At 36.3% G+C, this 26,351-nt stretch overlaps 1 protein-coding gene across 2 annotated transcripts in view; it reads right to left on the minus strand.

Annotated features, from left to right (window-relative positions):
- Positions 1-26,351, minus strand: part of IL1RAP (interleukin 1 receptor accessory protein) — a 159,770-nt gene that overhangs the window by 13,863 nt on the left and 119,556 nt on the right. For both annotated transcript variants that reach the window (XM_062210153.1, XM_062210161.1), the window contains exons 7-8: positions 25,057-25,183; positions 22,349-22,497 (exon numbers count right to left, since the gene is read on the minus strand). In XM_062210153.1, coding sequence (XP_062066137.1) covers positions 22,349-22,497; positions 25,057-25,183 — 276 coding nt within the window. The remainder of the gene's footprint in view (positions 1-22,348; positions 22,498-25,056; positions 25,184-26,351) is intronic.

Here is a 26,351-nt window from a genome sequence, read left to right on the forward strand (position 1 = left end):
GTTCAAACAGTGCTTTCTCCTTTTAGTTAGTTTTCAAGCCCATGCTCAAATGTCATTAGTTTGAATAAACTTTCATAAGTTAAAACTATTCTTAAAACCTGAGCTCAATTTGGTAGAATATCCCATTCTTCCTTTGTCTATAATTCTTGTATAGTGTTTTTAACTATATTGTAATTTGTTTACTGGCTTACTGTTCCACTCCCTCTTACTCTCCATTAAACTCTACATTGACAGTCTTCCAGGTGAACATTATGCATTTTCCATCCATCTTACCCCCATTACACCTATTACTACCATCTCCTAGTACTATTATCTCAAAGCACATTTCTGTATTTCACATGTCATGTTTCTGGCATATTTCAAAGATGCCCCGATGATAATACTTATTGATATTGATTATTTGTCAAATGCTTTTTTAGAATATAAAGGTAGATTAGACATATAGGCTACCTGCCATATGGGGATTCATATTCTAATTCAGAATAATAATTAAACAAGGAAATAAGTGAACCAATTATTTTTAAATATTGATCAGTATTATAAAGGAAACAAACAGAGTTACGTGATAGAGATAATTAAGGGGCAGGGCTGGGGCAGGAAGGAAGGAGGATATTTCAAAATGTTCATGAAAATACTAGATGAAAAACTAAGTTTATTTTGGTAAAAAAAAATTTGAAATCCATGCATACATTTTCTTTTTTTTTTTTTTGCATAGAATTGTATGGAGGTATGTTTAATGATTTCCTTATTTCTCTTTTTTTAAACTTTTATTTAATGAATATAAATTTCCAATGTACAGCTTATGGATTACAATGGCTTCCCCCTCCCATAACTTCCCTCCCACCTGCAACCCTCCCCTCTCCCGCTCCCTCTCCCCTTCCATTCACATCAAGATTCATTTTCAATTCTCTTTATATATGGAAGATCAATTCAGTATATATTAAGTAAAGATTTCAACAGTTTGCCCCCACATAGCAACACAAAGTGAAAAAATACTGTTTGAGTACTAGTTATAGCATTAAATCGCAATGTACAGCACATTAAGGACAGAGATCTTACATGAGGAGCAAGTGCACAGTGGCTCCTCTTGTTGACCCAACAAATTGACACTCTAGTTTATGGCGCCACTAACCACCCTAGGCTCTTGTCATGAGTTGCCAAGGCTATGGAAGCCTTCCAAGATCACCAACTCTGATCATATTTAGACAAGGTCATAAAAGACAGGGTGAGGATAGTAACCAATGATCCTAAGAGCGGCATTAACCAGGTCTGAACAATTATACAGCATTAAGTGGGGAAGAGGACCACCAGTACACACAGGTTGGGAGTAGAGCCATTGGTGGTAGAGTAGAGGTTATGATTACAAAGGAATGAGGCCCAAGTGCACTAGACAGGGCGTAGAACAAAGGACAGAGTCATTATTAGAGGAGCTAAGAAAGGTGCTGTCTAAGCTACAATTAAGTTTTCTGATTGAGAGGCAAATAGAACCTGATAGAAGGGACTTGATAATAATCTGATGGGCTTTAGGCCTTGTAAATTCAGAGGCCCAGACCTATCTATCTCTTCACATGGGGTATATCCTAAGGGAGGTGTGAACCTCTTAGGGGAAGGCACTCTGTTGACTTTCATTACTTGGCTGGCCTGGGAGGAGAGTTGGTCAGGTAAAGGCAGGTGGCATTTCTAACAAGAAATTTACAGTTCTGCCTGCAATGTTGCTGACCCTACTTGGCCATCCCCTCAGCTGCAGTGGTCACTTTGGAAGTTGGGCTGAGTGAAGGGCTTTTCAGCTTAGAGCCAATAAGATCTGTGGCTCTGACCTGGGCATCCTTCGACTCCAGGGCAGGTCCATTTCCAGTGATCCAACTCTTGGCAGAGCTGCCAGTGCTCTTCACAAGCTGACTTCTGCTGAAGCCCAGGCTTACCACATTGAAAGCCACTGCAGTGGACTGGCCTGTTGGGTCTCCTTGAGGGCAGATCACTGTACAGATCAGCCATTAATAGGCCTGTCACCCATTGCTTCTGATGCCTAGCTTTCTTTTCCTCCTGGTTTGTGTTAAAGCAGACCAGAGGATGCAAGTCAAGGGAGTGCCCGTGTCCCATCTCTAATCTTCTGTGGCCTGAACTACAAGTCTATAGTCACAGGCACGTTCTGTAGTAGTTTTTCTAAGGTAGACAATGCCCATGAGGAAAATTATATTCTCACTTTCAAACTTTCTTTCCCTTTGGTCTGAAAGGGAGGTTTTTTTTTCTACTTACTGTATACTTTGCTGATGGCGAAGTGAATCTAGCTATGAGATTATTATTTAAGCTTTTATTTTGGCTATGCTATTACAGAAAAATATTAGCCATCTCTTTTATAAGGTCTAAAGATTAAATTGTGTGTCCTACAGATTCCTTCATAATAAAATTAGTGTCCTACCTTGAGGAGAATAGAGAAATGAAAGAACAAGTTGGGCTTAGAATAGAGAAATGAGGGAGCAAGTCCTAGATCACTTGCTGACAATAGCAATATTACATGAATACTTAGCAAACAGTTTCAACCATTAGATAACAACTTAAGAAAGCATTTACCAGAAGGTCCAATGCCTTCTATAAATTTTAAGAATCATGTATTTGGAAACACCTCTTAAATATCTAACATGGTGTAGTTTGTTTAACCAGAAAACTTAAGCACAATCATATAAAATGTTTTTAGCTTCTTTCTACCAACAAGTTTAAAACATATGATGCAGAGATTCTGGTCACACGAATTAAAATGTATCTTTGATTAATTTTAGCAGCTTAAATTTATGGACAATCTTATCTATAAGCCAATTAAAATAAAACTCTTAATAAAATTTTCCCATGTGGACATACAATATGTACACACAAAGAACATAACATAATAGACAAATATAGCAATTTTAATAATAGCTTTTAAAATCTTTAACTCTTTTTGTAGATTGCCAATTGATTTGAATTGCTTTTTGTTTTTAGTAACTTCAGTTAATCATACTTTCTCTCAGTTGGTACTGTTAATACATTATTGGCTTCATCTGTTTACAGAGCCATCCCAAAGTACTGAATACAATAGAGGTGGCTGGAAAAAGTCCATAGGAACCTATAGGAGGACAGCTAAACACAGAACCAACAACGCTTTAGTTTTATGAGCAGCATACATTTACACAATATGCATTTTCCATGAACTTTTTGAAAATCTATCATGTACATGGATTTCAAACAATTCTGCACCAAAATGGAATTAATTCCATTTTCCATGGACCTTTTTTTATTATTATTCAAGAGGCAAAGAGACAGAGAAAGGAAAGAGAATGGGAATTTCATTTGATGGTTCATTCCCCAAATTTCAGCATCAGCTAGAACTGGGCCAGCAGAAGCCAGAAACCAGAAACCAGAATTCAATCCAGGTCCTCCATGCGGTTGGCAAAGGATCCACTACCTGAGGCGTCTCCTGCTACCTCCCAGGATCTGTATTGGCAAGGAAGCTGGAGTCTGGAGTGAGAGTGACAAAACCAACCCAGGTACTCCAATACGAGATTCTGGGTTTTAATCGCTAGACCAAGTATCTGGTGAACTTTTTGAAGTCTCTTCATATATTTTGTAGGCTGTTGAGGAGGGCTCTTGTGAGTTCCTGGAATGTTGCAGCTAGTTGCCTGATTACTGAGACATGGCACATAAAAATCTCATCCAAAGCTGGAATTGCTGTCAAAGCTCCCTGGCTCTTAAGTACAGGGATTTTTGCATAGCACCACCATCAAGTCCAATTATTGATTATATCCTAATGGAAAAATCCCTTTTAAAACAAATGTGTATCCTAAGGGGAAAACAGTAAGCAGCCTGGAGCTGAGCCTAAATTTTATAATTAAGAGGCAAATTATTAAACTTCAACTTTTTTTATCCCAAATCCCAGAATATCAATACTGCCATCGGTATGGGACTCAGAAGTCAGAATTATATCAGAAACTCTGGTACTCATTCAATGAATAATAAAACTTTAAAAAATGCTCTATCATAAAATGCCAGAAACACTGTCAGGGCAGTTGTTGAGAATTTACTAAGATCAATTCAGATGTCTGGCATAAAAATGACTGTGTCCTTGGTACTTCTGTGTACATGTGATGTTAACAGTACACTGGTGTAACCTGCACTGTTATTTTCCTTATTTGCTCAGTTATTTTGGTTCCCTCTGGATAAACATTTTTAGTGGGTGGGAAAGGCAAGGTTATTGGTTGCACTTTCCTGAAACCGATTTTTAAAAAGTCAATAGAGATCTTGCTTGACTACCATGAGATCAATCACACCCATAAATTACTCTCTGTCACATTCATTTTACTACTATTTTATTTTTAGTGGGGTTTTTCAATTTTGTTTTGTGTGACACAGTCACATGTGCCATATTTATAGGCTGTATTTTGTGTAGCCATCTAGATATCAATGAATCCCAAATGTTACTTAACTAATTGGACTCTTAAGATAAATAATCCATCAGCTTGATTTTCTAAATTGCAGAAGCTGTGTGTAGGAAGAGCTCTACAAGGCTTTCACATAAAGCATTGTTGGTTTACAGGGAAAGAGTGACCCTTAACCTGTATTTTCTGCCTGCCCCAGTTGGAACTGTGATGCAATACCAAAAAGAGGCTTTCTAATCAGGCAGGGGTGTGCAAGTTGACCCAACTGGACTCCTAAACTTCTTCTCTCCTTGATTTCACAAATAATCTGATTCAGGATGCAGGCAAATCTATTCATTTGCTTGCAAATTTCACCCTGCATCAGAAATCCTTCCACCCTGTTAACAGTTCTACAGTAATAAATGCTCTGGTACTCAAATTTCCACTGATCACCCTTAGATCAAACAGTACAAAACCTCAGCTATAGTTTTTCTTCCTATTTCAACTTCTCATTCTATAATTGTGTTTTTCCTTGGAAATCCAATTAGGATTTAAACCTTCATTACTGTGGCTCCAGCCCTGGTGTCTGTTGATTTTCCAAATCAAATACCAGCTATTTGGATACTCAAGTTCCTGCTGCCACTTAAACTGTGACTTCTGCCTTTTAAACTCCTGGGACTCCTTGACAATTTTTGCTTCTTTGGAACTTAGGTAATAAGCCTTTTCCTGATTTGCAAACAAAAAAATGTTTATTTAAATGATGGCAAACCAAAGACCTATGACTACTTGATCTTAAGACCCGAAATTGTTTGGCTATTACTTTGTGATAAAACTTGTGCATTTTGGACTTGCCTTCTTTCCCTGATAGTTAAGATAATCTTTTTTTAATGTTAAACCATTTGCAGCACATGAAGATTTGCAAGGGAAAAGACAGCAAAAAAAGAAACCCCATAATTGTGCTGACTTCTCTAAAGACCCATTCTGGAATGTGGCACAGAAAGAGGAAAGCCAAAAGAAGACAGTAGTCACACCAAGTTAAGGATACAGAAATTACATTTTAAGATTATTGAGTTGGGTTGAATTCTTAGGACTGCACACCAGAGAGAAGAACTGTGTAGAAAGTAAACTGCAAAAATTTGCATGGGTTATTTATTGTCCAAATGCAAGATTGTTTGTGTGTGTGTGTGCACACACACATTTTATAAGCTTGGTGAAGAACTACTTGGAATGAAACAACTCTAGGAACTCAGGTAGAACTAGACAACGAACAGAGTTTTTTCACCTCCTCAAGTAGTAAGTGGAGATTTCAGATAGGCCAGTAGGTCCAATCTAGCTCTACAGAAAAGGCTACTTCAGACCTAATCTAGCAAAGATAAAGATGATTCTTTTTTAGTGTAATATTATACAGATAAATTGACCACCTGCTAGAACAAAACTTAACACTTTGTTAAAAATGCAGATATTCATTGATGTATACAGCACATGATAAAAAGAAAACAAAACTAGAATAAAGCAAAAAAAAATCTAAATTCAGAGATAAAATCATCCAATAAAAATAACCAGAATTATCAAAGATGATAGAAATACCCAAAAATATTTTAAGATATATTTATAAAATGTATTTGTTGAATTTCACAAAAGAAAATAGACATTCTGAACAGCAAAGAGAAAATATCAAGAATTTTCAATGGGGTAATGTAATTCAAACCCTGAAGAATCCAATTCTGAAATTAAAATCGCTGAGGATAACATCACAACAGAAATGATTAGTGCACATTATTAAGTAACTATCCACAGAGGGAAGAAAAGGGCAAGAATGGATGAAAGGAAAATGAGAGTCCCAGAGATCTGTCAGCTACTACCTAGCAGGTATGGTCTAATTCAAATGTACCTGAAGTACTAAAAGAAGAAAAATAGCAGCGAGGGGCAACAAAATATACTTGCAGATACCTTGGGGAAAAGTTTTCATACTAATTGAAAAACATAAACACACAGACCAGGAAGTTTAATGAACTTTAAATAAGATACATGTTAATAAAACCACACAAGATACCATAACTGTTAAAAATCAATAAAGAAGAAAAATATTAACACCTGCTAAATAAAAAGAGACAAGCCATACAAAGGGGAACAATAAACAGAACAAAACAACACAAAGTAAGCTTCCCAATTTGCATCATAAATAATGTTCATTGATTTATTTATTTATAATATAATAATAGCCCAGAGAAATTCAAATGAAACTTTGAGGGACCAAAAGAAGGCAGAAGGATACACGAAAACTTTTAACCTCATATTTATGATGGAAGCACTGGATATTGGTATGAAATGAAAACCAAACTTTAATTTTTATTTCTCACCATTCACACACACACACACACACACAAATTTGAGCTGGATCACGGACTTAAATAGAAGGTGAAATGTCAAGATTTTGTGACATGTAAACCTTCCTTAGGACACAAAAAACAACATGATTAAAGAAAACCGACACCATTTGATGTAGTTGACCAATGAATATAGAAAGTCAGGACTTGAACCCAAGTCTGTTGAGAAGTAAATCTGGGTTCCATGATGGCAGAATAGTGACAGGGTGATCTGATTTACTCATGGTGAAATTAATAAAAAAAAAAGTGGAGAAGGTACACTCTCAGGTTAAGGCTGCAGGGGAAATTGCATTGGGAGATCCTGTGAAAGCAGTAGAAATGGCCCGGACCAGTGTAGAATGTGCAGACATGCAGCAAGGTGCAATGAGACAACAGAAGGCCCAGCAGCTTGGATCCAGGAAAGAAGGTACCTGCCCTGTCAAACCAGGAGAGATCAGACTCTATGGACCCACACCACTGTTGATATAGTGGGAGGGAGAGCTTAGAGAACTGTACCTTTTTGAGTGGATGAAGAGGAATGGTCACCTCTGTTGGTGTAACCACTCCTTCTCCTTCAAGCTGAGGGATGCCCAGGTGATAGCCCCCTTGTGTTCAACACTCATCAGTACCACCATATAAACTGTATGTATAATCTGTGCAGCCCCTCCTGTGAGCACTGTTCCCTCTCTGTGAGCTGCTCTAAACAACCAAGGAGCTCTGAGAGTGTGCAGCAATACTCTGTGATTGCCCAGGTCGCAGCCACACCCAGTCTCTTCTCACACAATCACTGTGTTTTCTTGCTTTCAACACCCAGGGCTCTGAGAGTCTAGAAGTACAAGAAGAGCCACTCCACCAGATCCCCCAGGATAGCAGGGTGAGTGCTCACCATGTGGGGAGAGCAGATGTCTCTCTCTCTCCCCTCTTCCCTCCTACAACAGCAGCCTGCAACCAGTGATGGGAAGGTTGGCACCATATTTAGACATAGGCACTTAGCCACAGCCACAGCTTGTGTGCATATACCCAGTAATTTTTGGGTCCACCAACAATTGTCACTTCTCACCCAGTTGCCCTCCATGGTACTAGAGAGCAACTAATGGAGACAGTCTCCACTGTGCCAGTTGCACCAACCTGGCAAAGGGAGGGGTGGGGCAGCCATCCCTATGAAACAGAAGTGCAGCCTGGGGGACTCTCCTATGTGACCAACACAATTCCAAAGTAAGCAGGGCTGCAGCTGGCAGGTATTGTACACACCTGTGATCCAGAGATCTTACCAGAGAGAAAAACCCACGTCCCCCACTAGCATTGACTCTGGTTGGGAGGACAGGACCAAAAACAAGAAGAGGAAATTAGAAAACTTAAAACAATGTTGGAGATATTTGGAATACTATTAAACAACCCAAGACACAGATATTAGAAGTGTCTGAAGGAGTAGAAAAAGAAAAGGGAATAGAAGGCCTACTTAGTGAAATAATTATAGATCACTTCCTAAGCTTAAAGAAAGGAAGGTCCAAGTACAGGAAGCACACTGAACTCCTAACAGATATGACCAGAAAAGATCTTCACCATGACACACTGTAGTCAAACTTTCTACAGTAAGGTATAGAGAAAACATTCTAAAATGTGTACAAGAAAAATGCCAGATAACCTTCAGAGTATTTCCAATTACAGTCACAGCTGTAATCCTACAGGTCAGAAGACAATGGCAAGAAATAGTCCAAATTTTAAGAGAAAAAGATTGTCAACCCAGAATACTGCATGCTGCAAAGCTCTCAGTTATGAACCAAGATGAAATAAATACCTTTCATAACAAACAGAAATTGAAAGAATTTTTCACCACATGTCCAGCCTTACAAAATATGCTAAAGGTTGTGTTACACATAGAAACACAGAAAGAAACCCACCATCATGAAAGAATGTGAAGACAGAAAATCCACCTGTAAAAGTAAAAAAGAAATTCAAAGTAAATGATAGTATTATTCATGGAAAAATGGCACAGCTAAATACTTATTTATCAATAGTTACCTTGAATGTAATGGCCTCAATTCTCCAATTAAAACACACAGACTAACCAAATGGATTAAAAAAACAAGACCCATATATTTGCTGCCTATAAGAAACAGACCTCACCAACAAAGGTGCATATAGACTGAAAGTGAAAGGATGGAAAAGATATTCCAAGCTAATGGAAAAGAATAAAAGGCTGCTGTAGCCATCCTAATATCAGATAAAATAGACTTTAACAAAAACTGTTTAAAGACAAAGAAGGGCACTATGTAATGATTAAGTGATCAATACAACAGGAAGACATGACTATAACAAATGCATATGCACCCAATTACAGGGTGCCTGGCAAATTAAAAGACTTGCTAAAGGATCTAAAGGGAGACATAGACTCCAATACAATAGTAACAGGGGAATTCAACACTCTACTTTCATCCATGGATAGATGAACTAGATAGAAAATCAACAAAGAAATAGAACTAATTGACACTATGGACCAAAAAGACGGAACTGATATCTATAGAACTTTTCACTCCACAGTTGCAGAATACACAGTCTTCTCAGAAGTGCATGGAGCTTTCTTTAGGATAAACCATCGACTAGGCCATAAAAGAAGCCACAGCAAATTCAAAAAAATCAAAATCATGCCATGTACCTTCTCTGATCACAATGGATTTTAGCTCAAAATCAACAACTCAATAATCTCAAGAACATATACAAACACATGGAGATTGAACAACATGCTGTTAAATGAACAGTGGGCAATAAAAGAAACCAAAAGAGAAATTAAAAAAAAAAAAGACCCAAATAAACAAAATCAGAGATGAAAAAGGAAATGTAACAAAAGATACTGCAGATATAAAAAGAACGATTAGGAATTACTACAAAGAGCTGTATGCCAACAAATTGGGAAACCTAGAAGAAATGGGTAGATTCCTGGACACAGACAACCTACCTAAAGTGAGTCATGAAGACAGAACACCTAAACAGACCAATAACAAAGCAGAGATCGAATCGCTAACAAAGACCCTTCCAAGAAAGAAAAGCCCAGGTCCTGATGGCTTCAGTGTTGAATTCTACCAGATATTTAAAGAAGAACTAATTCCAATACTTCTCAAGCTATTCAAAACAACTGAGAGGGAGGGAATCCTCCTAAACTCCTTTCATAAAGCCTACATCACCTTCATTCCTAAGCAAAAAAAAAAGATATGACAGAGAAAGAAAACTATAGACCAATATCCCTCATGAACATAGACACAAAAATTCTCGACAAAATACTTGTCAATCAAATCAAAGAACATATCAGAAAGATTATTCACCTGGAACAATTGGGTTTTATTCTGGGAATGCAGGGATGGTTCAATACCTGAAAATCAATAAAAATGATTAACCACATTAAAAAGCTGAAGACCAAAAACCGTATGATTATCCTAATAGATGCAGAGAAAGCATTTGGTGAAATTCAACACGCTTTTAAAATGAAAGCCTTAAACTAATTAGGTATAGAAGGAAACTTTCTCAACATAATGAAAGAATTCCAGTTCTTCTCAAGTTATTCAAAACAATTGAAAAGGAGGTAATCCTTCCAAACTCCTTCTATGAAGCCTGCATCACCTTCATTCCCAAACCTAATAAATATGCAACAGAAAAAGAGAATTACAACTAATTTCCATGATGAACATGGATGCAAATATCCTCAACAAAATTCTAGCCAATCAAACCCAACAACATATCAGAAAGATCATCCACCCAGACCAAGTAGGATTTATCTTTGGTATGCAGGGATGGTACAACATTCACAAATCAATCAATATGATACACTACAATAACAAATTGCAGAACAAAAACCATATGACTATATCAATAGACACCAAGGAAGTATTTGATAAAATGCTTTCATGATGAAAACTCTAAGCAAATTGGATATAAGGAACATTCCTTAACACAATCAAGGCAATTTACGACAAACCCTTGGCCAGCGTCATATTGAATAGGAAAAATTTGGAAGCATTTCCATTGAAATCAGGTACCAGACAAGGATGCCCACATTCACCAAATTGCTATTGAATACAGTTCTGGAAGTTTTAGCCATAGCCATAAGGCAAGAAATCAAATGCATACTAGTTGGGAAGGAGGATGTCAAACTATCCCTATTTGCAGATGACATGATTCTATACATAAGGAATCCAAAAGACTCCACTAAGAGACTTTTGGAATTCATAGAACAGTTTGGTAAAGTAGCAGGATGTAAAATCAAGACAAAAAAATCAACAGCCTTTCTATACACAGATAATGCTAAGGCTGAGACTGAGCTTATAAGATCAATCCCATTTACAATAGTTACAATAAATCATATACTTTGGAATAAATTTAACCAAGGATGTCAAAGAGATCTACGAAGAAAATTACAAAACATTAAAGAAATAAATAGAAGATACAAAAAATGGAAAAATCTTCCATGTTCATGAATTGGAAGAATTATTATCATCAAAATGTCCATTCTTCTGAAAGCAATTTACAGATTCAATGCAAAACAAATGATGCTGAAATTCATACAGAGGTACAAGAATACTAGAATAGCTAAAGCAATCTTATAAAACAAAAATAAAGCTCTAGGTATAACAATACCATACCTCCAGACATACCGCAGGGCAGTTGTAATCAAATAATCTAGTACTGATACAAAAATAGATGGGTAGACCAATGGAATAGAATAGAAACACCAGAAATCAATCCAAACATCTACAACCCACTTATATCTGACCAAAGAGCTAAAACCAATCCCTGGAGCAGGGACAGTCTCGTCAACAAATGGTACTGAGAAAACTGGATCTCCACATGCAGAAGTATGAAGCAAAACCCCTACCTTTCACCTTACACAAAAATCCACTCAACATGGATTAAAGATCTAAATCTATGACCCATCCCCATCAAATTATTAGATAATATTGAGGAAACCCTGCAAGACATTGGCACAGGCAAAGAGCTCTTGGAAAAGACCAAAGAGGCACAAGCAGTCAAAGCCAAAATTAACAAATGGGATTACATCAAATTGAGAAGTTCCTGTATGGCAAAAGAAACAGTCAGGAAAGTGAAGAAGCAACCGACAGAATGGGAGAAATTATTTGCAAACTATGCAACTGATAAAGGATTAATAACTAGAATATACAAGGAGATCAAGAAACTCTGCAACAATAAGACAAACAACCTCATTAAGAGATGAGCAAAGGACTTTAACTACAGACATTTCTCAAAATAGGAAATCCAAATGGCCAACAGACACATGAAAAAAATGTTCAGGATCACTAGCTGTCAGGGGAATGCAAGTCAAACCCACAATGAAGTTTCACCTCATCTCAGTTAGAATGGCTTTCATACAAAAATCAACAAACAACAAATGTTGGCAATGATGCAAGGAAAGAGGTAACCACATCCACTGTTGGTGGGAATGTAAACTGCTAAAGCCACTATGGAAGTCAGTATGGAGATACCTCTAAAATCTGAATATAGAGCTACCATATGACCCAGCCATTCTGATCCTGGGAATTTACCCATGGAAAATGAAATCAGTAAACAACAGTGCTATCTGCACTTCAATGTTTATTGCCGCTGAATTCCCAATAGCTAAGACATGGAATCAACCTAAATGCCCATCAACTGAAGACCGGATAAAGAAATTACAGGATATGTACACTATAGAATACTACACAGTGGTTAAAAAAGTGAAATCTGGCCATTTGCAACAAAATGGATGAATCTGGAAAACATCACATCATACTTAATGAAATAAGCCAGTCCCAAAGAGACAAATACCATATGTCTCCTTGATCTGTGGGAACTAACAGAGCACCTAAAATTAAATATATAGGAGTGACATTGAACTTTGAGAACAGATGACATGAGCTGCCCTTGTCTTGACTGTCAAGGAACAGTTTCATTTTTTTGTTGTTTTTATTTTCTTCATAGTATTTGTCACTTATGGCCTTTACTTTACATAGAGTTAATTGTATGTGTATAAAATCAATTGAAAATAGATCTCAGTAAAAAAAAAAAAAGAGTGGGAATAAGAGAGGGAGAAGGAAGTTTGTAACTGTAAAGCTGTATAGTTCTGCATACATTCCTCAAGACTTATTTCTAAGAGCAGAGTTTAAAAACTTGTCAGGGGACCTCAAATCTCATTAAGCTTGGTGGTAAAAATGCCATCTTAAGTGTTAAAGAGATTATATTAAGTGTTAAAGTGAACATATAGATAGGATTAAGTGTTAAAATGATCATATAAATATAATCAAGTGTCTGGTAATAATAGTAGATAGAACTAAAATTCAGGGAATGTTCCAATATGGGAAAGAGTCCACACAACAGACTCATCGAGTGCTAATTGCTTTAAGTAACAATCTGACCTCAGAATCAGCCCTTAAGGCTTCCTTGTCTGGCTGAAAAGCCTTTGAGGGCATTTTAGGCATGGAAAGTTAAGACACTGTGGCAAAATAATGTTCTACATGAAGACTCTCTGTGAGTGAGACCCCAGTGGAATAAAGTGGCCATCAAAGAAGGATGTACTTTACTCTGAAGGGAAGAGGGAACTCCTACTTTGCTTATGGCCTTGTCCAAATACTGATGGAGATTGTGGATTCAAAAGGCTTCTACAGCCTGGGTAGCTCATGTCAATAACCTTGGGTGGCCACTGAAGGCATACATAAGTTTGTTAATTTTGTTAAATTAACAACAAGAGTCACTGTACATTAACTCTCCATGCAGGACCTCTGTACTCATTTTGTTATATTATGAGAGTTAACTGTAAAACTAGTTCTCAAACAACTTGTGTTTGTTTGTGTGCAAATTGTTGAAATCTTTACTTGGTATAGAATTGGTCTTCTGTGTAGAAAGTTAATTGAAAACAAAGCTTAATGGAGAATGGGACTTGCAAGGGGGGAGGGAGGAGGAGAAAGAGGGGTGAGAGTGTGGGTGGGATGGCAGGTATGGTGGGAAGAATAACTATATCCCTAAAGTTGTACTTATGAAATTTGTATTCCTTAAAAAATAAACTTAAAAAAAACATAATGAAAGCAATTTAAAACAAATCCACATCAGCATTGTACTGAATGGGGAAAAAATGGAGGAATTCACATTAAGATCCAGAAGCAAACAAGGATGCTTACTTTCACCACAGCTATTTAATATATTCCTGGTGGTTTTAGCCACAGCCATCAGGCAAGAAAAAGATATCAACAGGATACAAATAGGGAAGGAAGAAGTCAAACTATCCCTATTTGCTGATGACATGACTCTATATATAGGAAACCAAAAAAACTCCACAGACTATTGGAATTCATAAAAGAGCTTGGTAAAGTAGCAGGATATAAAATCAACACACAAAAATCAACAGCCTTTGTATACACAGACAATGCCATAGCTAAGAAAGAACTTCTAAAATCAATCCCATCACAATAGCTATTATAAAAATTGAAATACCTTGGAATAAATTTAACCAAGGATATCAAAGATCTCTATGATGGAAATTACAAAACATTAAAGAAAGAAATAGAAGAAGACATAAAAAGTGGAAAAATCTTCCTTGTTCATGGGTTGGAAGAATCAACATCTTCAAAATGTCCATACTACCAAAGGCAATTTAAAGATTCAATGTGATACCAATCAAAATACCAACAACATTTTTCTCAGGTCTAGAAAAAATGATGTTAAACTTCATATGGAAACACAAGATACCCCAATTAGATTAAGCAATTTTAAACAACAAAAACAAAGCTGCAAGCATCACAATAGCAGACCTCTAGATATACTGCAGGGCGGTTATATTCAAAACAGCCTGATACTGGCACAAAAAGAAATGTGTAGACCAATGGTACTTAGAAAACTGGATCTCCACATGCAAAAGTAGGAAAGACTCCTATCTCACACTACACAAAAATCCACTCAAAAAGGCTCAGAGACCTAAATCTATGAGGTGATATCCTCAAATTACTAGAGAACGTTGGGGAAACCCTACAAGACATTGTAATATGGAAAGACTTCTTGGAAAAGACCCCAGAAGCACAGGCAAGCAAAACCAAAATTAAAAAGTGGAATTGCATCAAACTGCAAAGCTTCTGCACTGCAAAAGAAACAGCAAAGTGAAGAGGCAACCAACAGAATAGAAGAAAATATTTGCAAACTATATAACTGATCAATGTTTAAGAACCAGAATATACAAAGAGATCAAGAAACTCAACAACAACAAAGCAAACAATCGTATTTACAAATTGGCAAAGTACCTGAACAGACATTTATCAAGAGAGTTCATTTAAATGGCCAATAGATACATGAAAAAAAAATGTTCAGGATCACTAACCATCAGGGAAACGGAAATCAAAAGCACAATGAGGTTTCACCTCTCCCCTTTTAGAATGGCTCTCATACAGAAATCAACAAACAACAAATGTTGGTGAGGATGTGGGGAGAAGGAAACCTTAATCCACTTTTGGTGGGAATGGAAACTGGTACAGCCACTGTGGAAGACAATGTGGAAATATATCAGAAATCTGAATATAGACCTACCTTATGACCCAGCTATCCCACTCCTGGGAATTTATCCAAAGGAAGTAAAATCAGCAAATGAAAGAGTTATCTGTTCCTCCATATTCATTTCAGCTCAATTTACAATAACTAAGATGTTGAATCAACCCAGATGCCCATCAAATGAAGACTGAATAAAGACATTTTGGTATAGATAACACTATGGAATACCACACAAGAGTTAAAAAATTAAATCCTGTCATTTGCAACAAAAGAGATGCAACTAAAAACCATTCTACTTAGTGAGATAAGCCAGTTACAAAAAGACAAATACCATATGGTCTATTTGATCTGTGGTAACTGGTAGAGTGCTTAAAATGTAGGAAGCGAAACTATAGGAGCAAAACTGACACTTTGAGATGTGATGACTTTGAACAGCACTTGCCTTGACAGTCAGGGAACAGTGTTTTTCCTATTTGCTTCTTTTTGTTCTTTACTTCTTTTTCTTCATACTAATTGGTGAACTCTATACTTAGTGTAGGGTTAACCTTATAAGCATAAAAATTAACTGAAAATTGATCTCTATAAAAATAAGAATAGGAAAGGAAGAGGGAGGAGGAAGAAAGGTGAGAGTAAGGGTAGAAGGGAGGTGGTGGGGGGGGAAGCATCATGTTCCCAAATATGTATATATTAAATGCATGAAGTTGTATTCCTTAAACAAAATAAACAAATAAAAATAATGGACGGGGGAAAAAGAAAAATAGAAAGCATGAGCAGGGCCAGTGTTGTGGTGCAGTGGGTTAACAGTGGGTTAATGCCCTTGCCTGAAGCGCTGGCATCCCATATGGACACCAGTTCAAGACCTGGCTGCTCCTCTTCTAATCCAGCTCTCTGGTATAGCCTGGGAAAGCAATAGAAGATGGCCCAAGTCCTTGGACCCCTTCCACCCATGTGGGAGACCCAGAAGAAGCTCCTGGCTCCTGGCTTTAGATCAGCATAGCTCCAGCCGCTGCAGCCATCTGGAGAGTGAACCATCAGATGGAAGACCTCTCTCTGCCTCCCCTCTCTCTGTGTAACTCTGACTTTCAAATAAATAAATAAATCTTTAAAAAAAAAAGCATGAGCAAAGAGCACATGACATAAAATGAAATACATATGTAGAGGCTGACTATCATTTGCAGGGGTTAGGGCCCAATGCCATGGTGAAACTGAAGTCCATTTTACATGGGGGGATTTAATATTTAAAACTAAGCACATAAAAAAGGAATTAGTAACAGAAAAACCAACATCAATTGAGGTGACTGTTCTCAGAGATGTTTTTTACATAGTTTCCTTCTGGCTGTCCCTTGTCTTTCTTGCACTATCCTAGATCTCTTTCAATAGGTATATTTTCTTTTCCCCCCAGAGATAGCCATAATTTTATCTGCTTTAGTTTTATGAATCAGCTTCCACTGTGGAAAAGTTCGAGGTGACTTTTCTACCCTGGTGTGTGAAGACTTTGAGAGTTCAAGAATTGTCTCTGTTGTATGGAACTCCTTCTCTCAGGAAGTAGGTTCAAAGAATGATAGACATGAAGTTCCTGGAAACGTCTCATGATATATTGTCTTTATTTTATCCCATCCATACACAAGTATAAGGAGTGGCTTTTGCCAATTCTAACTATGAGTTAAAAAGAGTAAAAAGAGTGTAAGATATAAAATATAAACATAAAAACACAAATTTGATATTTTAAGAAATAGTGATGTGGAAACTGGTATCATTGTTGTAATAAATTTGATAAATATTCATGTAAGAATAAACAAAATAAATATTATAGAAATAAAAAAAAGAGAAGCAAATCCTATGTCCTTCCCACTCTATCATACATTAGAAATACCATTCTCAGGTAGTTCTGTCTGCAAATTCCCATTCTTGACTTCATTTGATTGCTGATTGTTTTAATTACCAAAATGTAAAGGACAATATAAAATATTACAAATTACTTTATCAAAAGTGACTTAACACAGTCAATTTTAAAATTTAAATAAAATTTCCCACATACTATAATTAAAAGATGAAGAAATCCCCCAAATATATACAAATTAACATGTTTCTATGTAATCCATAATTTTTAAAAAAAGGAAAATTAGAGAATGCTTTGAATAATGAACATTCAACATTTTGATATTTCTTGTATTAGTTAAAGTATTTCTGTGAGAGAAATTCATATCTCTGAATAGTTATATTTGAAAAGAAGAATTACTTAAATCAGTGATCTCAAATTTCACTTTAAGGTAATGCAAAATGCAAAGCAAATTAAATGTAAGCTAAGCCAAAAGAAGAAAATAATACAGAAGTAAAGATGAATATATTTTAAAAACATATAAACAATAAAGAAAAATCAAATTAATCATGCTTAGACATTGAAAAAAATTAATAAAATTTGGAAATCTTTATCTTGAATTACCTAGAGGAGAAAATTAATGAAAGCAAAAATTACTAATATCAGGAATGGGAGTGGAGGTTCTCCATTATCATGTGGACATTGAAAGGAGAAAAAGCAAATAATGTAAAAAAAAGTATGGTAATAATATGACAATTTAGATGAAATGAAAAATTTCCTTAGACAAAAGATGAAAATTCTCTTGAAAAGCAAATCCTAACATGCAACATGAAGAAACAGAAAATCTGAATAACGGCTAAAGAAATTGAATTTATAATTAAAAGTTTCCCATAAAGAAAACATCAGGTCCACATGGTTACATGAGTAATTCTTTCAAAAATGTTACCCAGAAATAACACCAATTTTAATACACAGGCTTTCAGAAAACAGTAAAATAAGGAACATTATTCAAATCAAATCATGAGGTTAGCATAATTTTGACAGAAGCAATAAGCAAGCAAAATGGCAAACAAATATCTCTCATAGTTAAAGATAAAATTCCTACATGGGAGCAAATATGATTAGCTAATCAAATCTAACAGTATAAAAGGACAATAAATCACAAAAATACAGTAGTTTATTACAGGAATGCAAGACGGGTTGATTATTTCAAAATTAATCAGTGTAATTATCACAATTACTAATAAATGAAAAATCATGATATGTCTTCAACAAAATTCAACATACACATTAAAAAAAAGTCTTAGCAAACTAAATGTAGATCAATACTTCTTGTAGATAAATGCCATCTGCAAAAAAATTCCTACAAGTAGCATTACATTTAATACATAAAAACCAAATTCTTTCTCTCAATTTGGAAATAATGCAAAGCTGGCCGCTCTTGTAATTGCAAATGATCAGTATGCCAGAGGTCAAAAATAGGAAGTAAACAGTCACATCATCAAGCATAAAGTTGGAAAAGGAAGAAGGAAAGAGCTATTTATGAGTCACAGAATCAAGTTTGTAGAAAACTGCAAAGAATCAAAGAAATAAAAGAAGCAAAAAACCTGCAATTAGCAAATTGGAAAGATCAAAATGCCAAGATCCAAATATAAAAATCAAATTATTGCATTTCTATGTTTTGTGGGGATGAAATGGACCCTAAAATAGTCAAATCAATCTTGAGAAAGAAAATGGAGGAGGACATACAATATCTGACTTTGTGACTTACTTTAAAAGTTTGTTAATCGGAGCCAGCGCTGTGGCACAGTGGGTTAACTCCCTGGCCTGAGACACCAGCATCCCATATGGGCACCGGATTGAGTCCAGGCTGTTCCACTTCCTATTCAGCTCTCTGCTATAGCCTGGGAAAGTAGTAGAAGATGGCCCAGGTCCTTGGACCCCTGCACCCACGTGCGAGACCCAGAGGAAGCTCCTAGCTCCTGGCTTCAGATCCGCGCAGCTCCGGCTGTTGCAGTCAATTGGGGAATGAACCATCTGATGGAAGACCTCTCTCTCTCTCTCTCTCTCTCTCTCTCTCTCTCTCTTCCTCTCCTCCCTCTGCGTAACTCTGACTTTCAAATAAATAAATATATCTAAAAAAAAGAAGTGCTCTCTAAAAAAAAAAGAGTTTGTTAATCAAGATAAAGTAGTATTAGGATAAAGATAAGCATTACACAAAACAGAGTGAGGAAAGCAGAAAAAGACCCCTCTCAAAGAGTCATTAATTAATTATGTTTTCAAAGTTAAATAAAAGACAACAAAAAACAATTTTTCAATATAACAGTGAAACAACTGGTTATTTTTATGGAAAAACAAAACAAAGTAATAAACTGTAACCCATATTTCACATCACATAGAAAATATTTTTAAATGGATCATAGGCTAAATTATTAAGAATAAAAATATACTTATATTCCATAAGAAAACAAACGAGACTATCTTTCTAGATTTGTTAAGGTTAGAACATTTGATAACACAAGTTCTAGAAAGCATTAATCACAAAAGTAGAAACTGAGAAAATGAACTCCATCAAGTTTTCAAAAATTCTCATCAAATGAAAATGAATTCACAAAATGAGTGAAAATATTGAGAAGACACATACTTGGCAACAGACTTGTGCAGGTGTGTCCATCGTATTATAACACACTGAATTAAAAAGCAAACAATCCAACACTAAAATGGCTTAATATTGTAATGGATATTTTACAAAAGAAATATTAATTAATGATCATGGATAAATGCTCAAATTTATAATTATTGGGGGAAATGTAAAGGAAAACACAGTGTGAACCACTGCATATTATTACTATGGTTGAAATTTAAGTTTGACAACTCCAAAAGTTGATATGGAAATAGAACTTCTGCAGTTGATAAACATTGCTAGTGGAAGTGTAAACTGGTTACAACCTTTGGGAAATAAGTAAGACAGTTCCTTGGTCCTACCACTCTCCTATTATAACGTAACTGTTTAGTATGGTTACATTAGCTGCTTCTTTGTTTTAACTAACTAGACTGAATTGTGCTGTCATTAGAACCTATCCAGATAAATCCTTCTTCCAGGCCTGAATGCCTTCCTGTCACGTCCTTCATAAAGTACACAGGCTGTTTTGTGAATGAATTCAAAGAAGGACCCACAGTGTAAGGTATGAACATGAACTCAGACACCACCTCTGAATGTCAGCATCAGCAGCCTCAGTGTGGAAGCTCAGGAACCAAAGCTACAACTCCTGTGGTACCATGATGTACACAGACCTAACTGGATCAGAGGTCAGCAGTGAGGACAGGTCATCTGGCCTAGAGGATCCACTCATCACTTCTCATGCCTGACACTGACTACACTACAACACTTACTGAAGGGGCTTCTAAGCAAGGGGGTTACACAACTAGCTTTGAAGGGGAAACTCACACTTTACTCCTACATAAAACAATATTTTAATACATTGTATTGGTATTGTCCTTGACAATAACTTACTAATTTATGTCATTCCCCCATAACTGTTCCCCAGTATACACATCTCAGAAGATGAATTCACAAGATACTCTTTATTTAAGAAATCTGGAATCAAATATATATGAAAATATCCTGTCTGCTATAATGAAAACCCTTGCAGATACCCACACCAAATGTTAATATATGAAACACTCTAAGAATCCTGAACTAAAGTAATTAATTGACTTGTTTTATGTAGACTATAATGACACTTATTTGATTATACGAGCCTTTGTCAAATGCCATCTAGGAAACAGCTTGTGGAAACAGTAAGAGCTAATATTTATTGAGCATTTAATAGGATTATATATATATGCCAGTAACCAGGCTGAGCTCTTGAAAACCAGCTTATGTGACAACGGTTTTATTTATTTAATTTATAAAAATTGAAGCTCAAAGAAATTAAGTGACTTTTTTTTTTTCAAAATTAAATAAGTCTGATGCATAGATTGGGATTTCAACAAGCTACCTGACTGTAGGGCACAAATAATGCACTGCAGTACAACAGTTCTTAGCAGTGTTTTTAGGAAGTGACATTGGGAAACTGCCTAACATGTACTTGAATCCTGTCTCAATACAGTGGTTTCAAGGAGCAGAATCTATGGATTTTCCTTAACGAATCCACTAAAACTTCTCATAAGGTATATACACTTCAGGTCTTCGCTCTTTACTTTCTACAGTGTCATGAAATGTCGGCATGAATCCCGTTTGCTTGTCAGCTTTAAAAAAAAATTAAGTCCCACTGCAAAATGTAACAATCATGAGTTAATTTTTTTTTTTTTAGATTTTGATGTAAATGATGGAGTTTACATATACATGACAGACATATAGACTCCATCATTGACTAATTAAGGAGGATCCTGAATAACCTGTCTGAATGTGTAGGAAGTCATCACTCCTTTTCTCCAGATCTCTGAAAAACTTTTGCAGGGATTAATAGTCTAGGATTTGGTGTTTAGGAACAGACCCAAAAAGTAGTTTAGATATAATCTGTTTAAGAGCAACAGCTCACAAAAGAAGGCTTTATATTTTTTATTGTTTTAGAAAATATAGTAATTTTAACATAGAAATAATTTTTACATCATTTAAAACAATGGTTTAAATAGTTTTCACTTTAGCAATTGTAGCTAGTGGTATATTATAAACATGTATGATTCTTGACACACAGTGTTCAAAATTATAATGCTGATGTTATTTTATACATTACTTAACTACATGCATATATTTAGATGACTGCTATGTATAATACTTCATTATTATAGATATTGCTTCTAATAATATAAAATTTCTGTTATTTGCTCAGGAAATATTTCAAAAGTAGTATGCCATGCAGTATGGCTCTTTAACTCTGCCACCAATGATTTCTAAAAGAATCTGTATAACACACCAATGATGTGTCACTCTGTAAATTTGATTATATCCTTGGTAGCTTGGAATATTTTCTTTATTTTTCATTTTCATGATTATATAGATATAAATTTATGCCTTATTATTATAATCACAGAATATTTTTAGGCACATTTGGGTGCTAAATTACTAACCACAACAATATTTTGAACATCACTGCACAGATGGAAACTTCTAAGATTTTTCATTCAACTTTTATTCATTACTATCTGTAAGATGTGCTAGGTGCTGAAGAACTACAAGTCTCAATTTCTCCTTTTTCCTCATTCACTTATTACATTTGGTTTTCACAGATTCATCCACTGAGTGCATCCATTACCTTTCTGTTTCACCTTGGCTGCTTTGTCAACTTCACCTTTGGCATTTCTAGCATGACAGACATAGTTGCGCTTGAGATCCTCTGGAGTAACTTTCTTGATGCTTAAAACATGTGTTCTTGTTTCATCTTCTGTTTTACTATAACTTAGACTAGAAATAGACAAAATATATTCATGAGACTCAAAAGTCATGTACTTTCTGTGAATCAGACAAGTAAGCAATCCCAGAGCCCCTAAACAGGGAACACATGATGTTGATAAACTGTAACATAATGGTTATAAAAGGAGAACAGTTAGACAGCAATCCTGGTCCTTATCATCTACACTGAACACCATACCAATGTTTATATCAAATTCCAATCTTGGTTTCTTACTATAGATCTTTCTTCAAAGCAAAATGCTTCATGCTGTGCTAGTTTAGACAGAATTTCCTGGGGCCAGATCTACCTGAGTTTCGATACACATTGTCACGGCTGATCTATCATGTCTTGTGTTTCTCTTTTGCAAGAAGAAAGTAGTGACACCTACAACAATATATGGCATGCATTAATTACTCAAGGATCCTGAGAGCAGGATATATGGATTCACATCCATTAGAAGAATGCTTAGTAACTGTTCATGTACAGCTATTATTATTATCTCACAGTAATAGTTGCTGCATTTCTGAGATTCCAAAAGCCTGGATTTCGAACATAGGTAGAATGTTTTCATCAAAATGCTAAAATACTATGGTTAATCTTAACACACAACAAAGTGGAGCAGCAAATTTTTTGATAATAAATACATTCAAATTTTGGTGAGTCACAAATTAAGTGTGTTGGGTTCAAGATCAAGATTCAAAGTCCTAGGGATTGAGCCACCATCAGCAACACCAGCATCCCATATTAGCACTGGTTTGATTCATGGCTGCTCTACTTCCAATCCAGCACTATGCTAATGCATCTGAGCACAGGATGATGGTCCAAGTCCTTGGGCTCCTCTACCCATGTGGGAGACCCAGACAGCGTCCCAGGTTGCTGGCTTCGGCCTGGCCCAGTCCTGGCTGTTGTGACCATTTAGGGAGTGAACCAGCAGAGGAAGATCTCTCTTTCATTGTGTTTTTCCCTCTCTGTTATTCATTCAAATAAAATAAATAAATCTTTACAAAAAAAAAAAAAGATCCAAAGTCCCTTTGAACTACTTTGTTCAAATGAGAACAATCTTCCTCCTCCAGCTGCTGGCTATGCAGGCTCCATTTGGGATTAGGCTTACTGTCAGTCATACAGATTTGATTAAGGGCTCTGACTGGTTTAGCTAAGCTTAACTCTACTGCTTTTGTGAACACTGACAACGCGTTTCCATAGCAGCCAAAAAGAAAAACACGACTTTCACTATTATTCATTTATTATTATTACAAGAATGGGGAGCATAATGTTCGGAATTCCTGAAATGATCAATTACTCCCTCAGAGCCTCCAGCCACATCTTTCATCAAATTCTTCTCAACAAAGTATTTCAACTTCAGGAAACGCCTTTTCCAGCTTTGAGTCTGTTCTGCTTCAGTAAACTCCAGGCCTTTGCAAATGATGTTCCCCATACCAGAACACATTTTGCATTTATTTCTCTATCTAGTTCCCATTCATCATTCAAATCTTAATTTAGATACTATACCATCTGACAAGTATTATCTAATCTCCAAAAAACTGACTGAACCTCCTAATAAATCCTCATATCATCATCTAATACTACTCAGTCACGATATTTATCACTTTATATTGAAATGTCTGCTCTCACATTGTTATTCCTATAAAACTTATCTAGTTAGGGACTAAGTACCTGAAGCAAAGTGAACATTTTAGAATTTCTGCACAAAGTCTGAGTTTACTATTAGGAAAGAAACATCTTCTAAATTCTAGAAACTCATGTAGCTTAAGATCAGTAGGCACATAGATAATGAAGGTTAAGGTCATTGAGCAACTTGATCATGTAGCTGATTAGCTGCTAATTCTTACCAACTGTTGAGGTGAACCAAATGGTCTTCAACAATGGTATACTGTATTTATCGAGTAATTTTGTCTTTAAGGACTAAAATATTCCTTAAGAAAATCAAGTTTACTTAGTAATAAAATGACTCAGGTTATTATTTTAAGTGAGGTATGTTACTACCCACACAGATTTAAAACACAATTTAGAGAACATACACGCATTTGCTCAATATTTTAACAATTATCAGTGATAAGTGTAACATACATGTGCATTAAGAAAGAGGCAGAGGCAGGAAGTCCATGTTCATTACAACTCAACAAATGAAACATAATTATTAAGGCACAAAAATATTGGCCTAGATGATAAGATTGAAAAAGAAGACCCAAGTACCTCAATAAGATTTTCACTTAGGATTTGTATCCTATTTCCAAGTGAGTATCATAAATATGTGAATCTTGCTGAGCTTAAGACAACAAAGTGCATGCCCTACAGACAAACTGTGATGAAGATGCCTACCTCCAGAACATTCTAATTCAAATCTGTGAACAGTCATCAGGTAGCATCTGGCTCTGAGACAATATGTCCAACAATCCTGCTTTGGGGGACAACTACTGAAGATTTGAAAATCTTCCTGATTTTTGCTAATGATAATCAAAAATGATAATTTGTACTTTCATTATTATACAACAGGAAGCCTTAGACTGAGGGACAAGGGTTAGTGAGTCCCTTGCCTGCACCCATAGTACCTTTCATTAATGGTTACATCAATGCTGATATCATCGGGCTTTTTTCCATCAATGGTCCACCAAACCTCATTGCGAGAGTCCATCATGAAAGTAAAATAGACTTCACAGGGGATGAGTAGCTCCTCTCCTGAAACAAACAAAAGGGCAATTTAGTAGATGAAGTTAGTACAATGATTTGTAACTTTTATGTGGTTGTAACTGGTTTTACTCTATAGCTAATCAGAAACTATAAAAACTACATACACCTAGCCGGCGCCGCGGCTCACTAGGCTAATCCTCCGCCTTGCGGCGCCGGCACACCGGGTTCTAGTCCCGGTCGGGGCGCCGGATTCTGTCTCGGTTGCCCCTCTTCCAGGCCAGCTCTCTGCTGTGGCCAGGGAGTGCAGTGGAGGATGGCCCAAGTACTTGGGCCCTGCACCCGCATGGGAGACCACGAGAAGCACCTGGCTCCTGGCTTCGGATCAGCACAATGAGCCGCAGCGGCCATTGGAGGGTGAACCAACGGCAAAAGGAAGACCTTTCTCTCTTTCTCTCTCACTGTCCACTCTGCCTGTCAAAAAAAAAAAAAATTACATACACCTAAAACTCTGCTTTTGGTTTTCTAGTGAACTTCCATAAAAGAATTTTCTTCCAATCATACAAAAACAGAATAAAATGCCAGAAACTTATACAAACTTATCAGAATAGCCATTATTAATAAAATCTAAATATATTATAACATGGCAGCATTGGTTCTGAAAGGCTCTGACAAAATACTATGTAACTCTAAACTTCCTTTCTCACTTGCCATTTCCTTCCTAAACAAGGAAAGGTTTTCTAATCAGAGGTCCAGGGCAGATGGGTGATACCATCACTGAGAGACTGGCCAAAGAGGATGCATCCTGACATGCTCAATCTATAGCAGTGCACTCAATAAATCTAAAGACATTTTACAAACAGAAAATTCTATGCTACTCTTTCTGAAACAGAACATGAGTTTAGGGACATCCTTACTAAATGTGAATTTGGTAAAAGTCCCTGTGCCACGTATTTAAACCTACTCATGGCCTTAAGCAATTGTGTACAGAACAATATGATGTATTTTTTTTTAAATGGATGTCCACCACATATAAAAGCTAAAGCTTAGGGGACAGTGGTGTGGCGTAGTGGGTTAAGCATCCACATTCAGTGCCAGCATCCCAAATGGGCGCCAGTTGGAGCCCCAACTCCTCCACTTCCAATTGAGCTCCCTGCTGCTGATAATCTGGGGAAGCAGTAAAGGATGGCCCAATTGCTTGGGCCCTTGCACCTGCATG

This window comes from Lepus europaeus, chromosome 2, assembly GCF_033115175.1.
Source record: "Lepus europaeus isolate LE1 chromosome 2, mLepTim1.pri, whole genome shotgun sequence".
Lineage (NCBI taxonomy): Eukaryota > Metazoa > Chordata > Mammalia > Lagomorpha > Leporidae > Lepus > Lepus europaeus.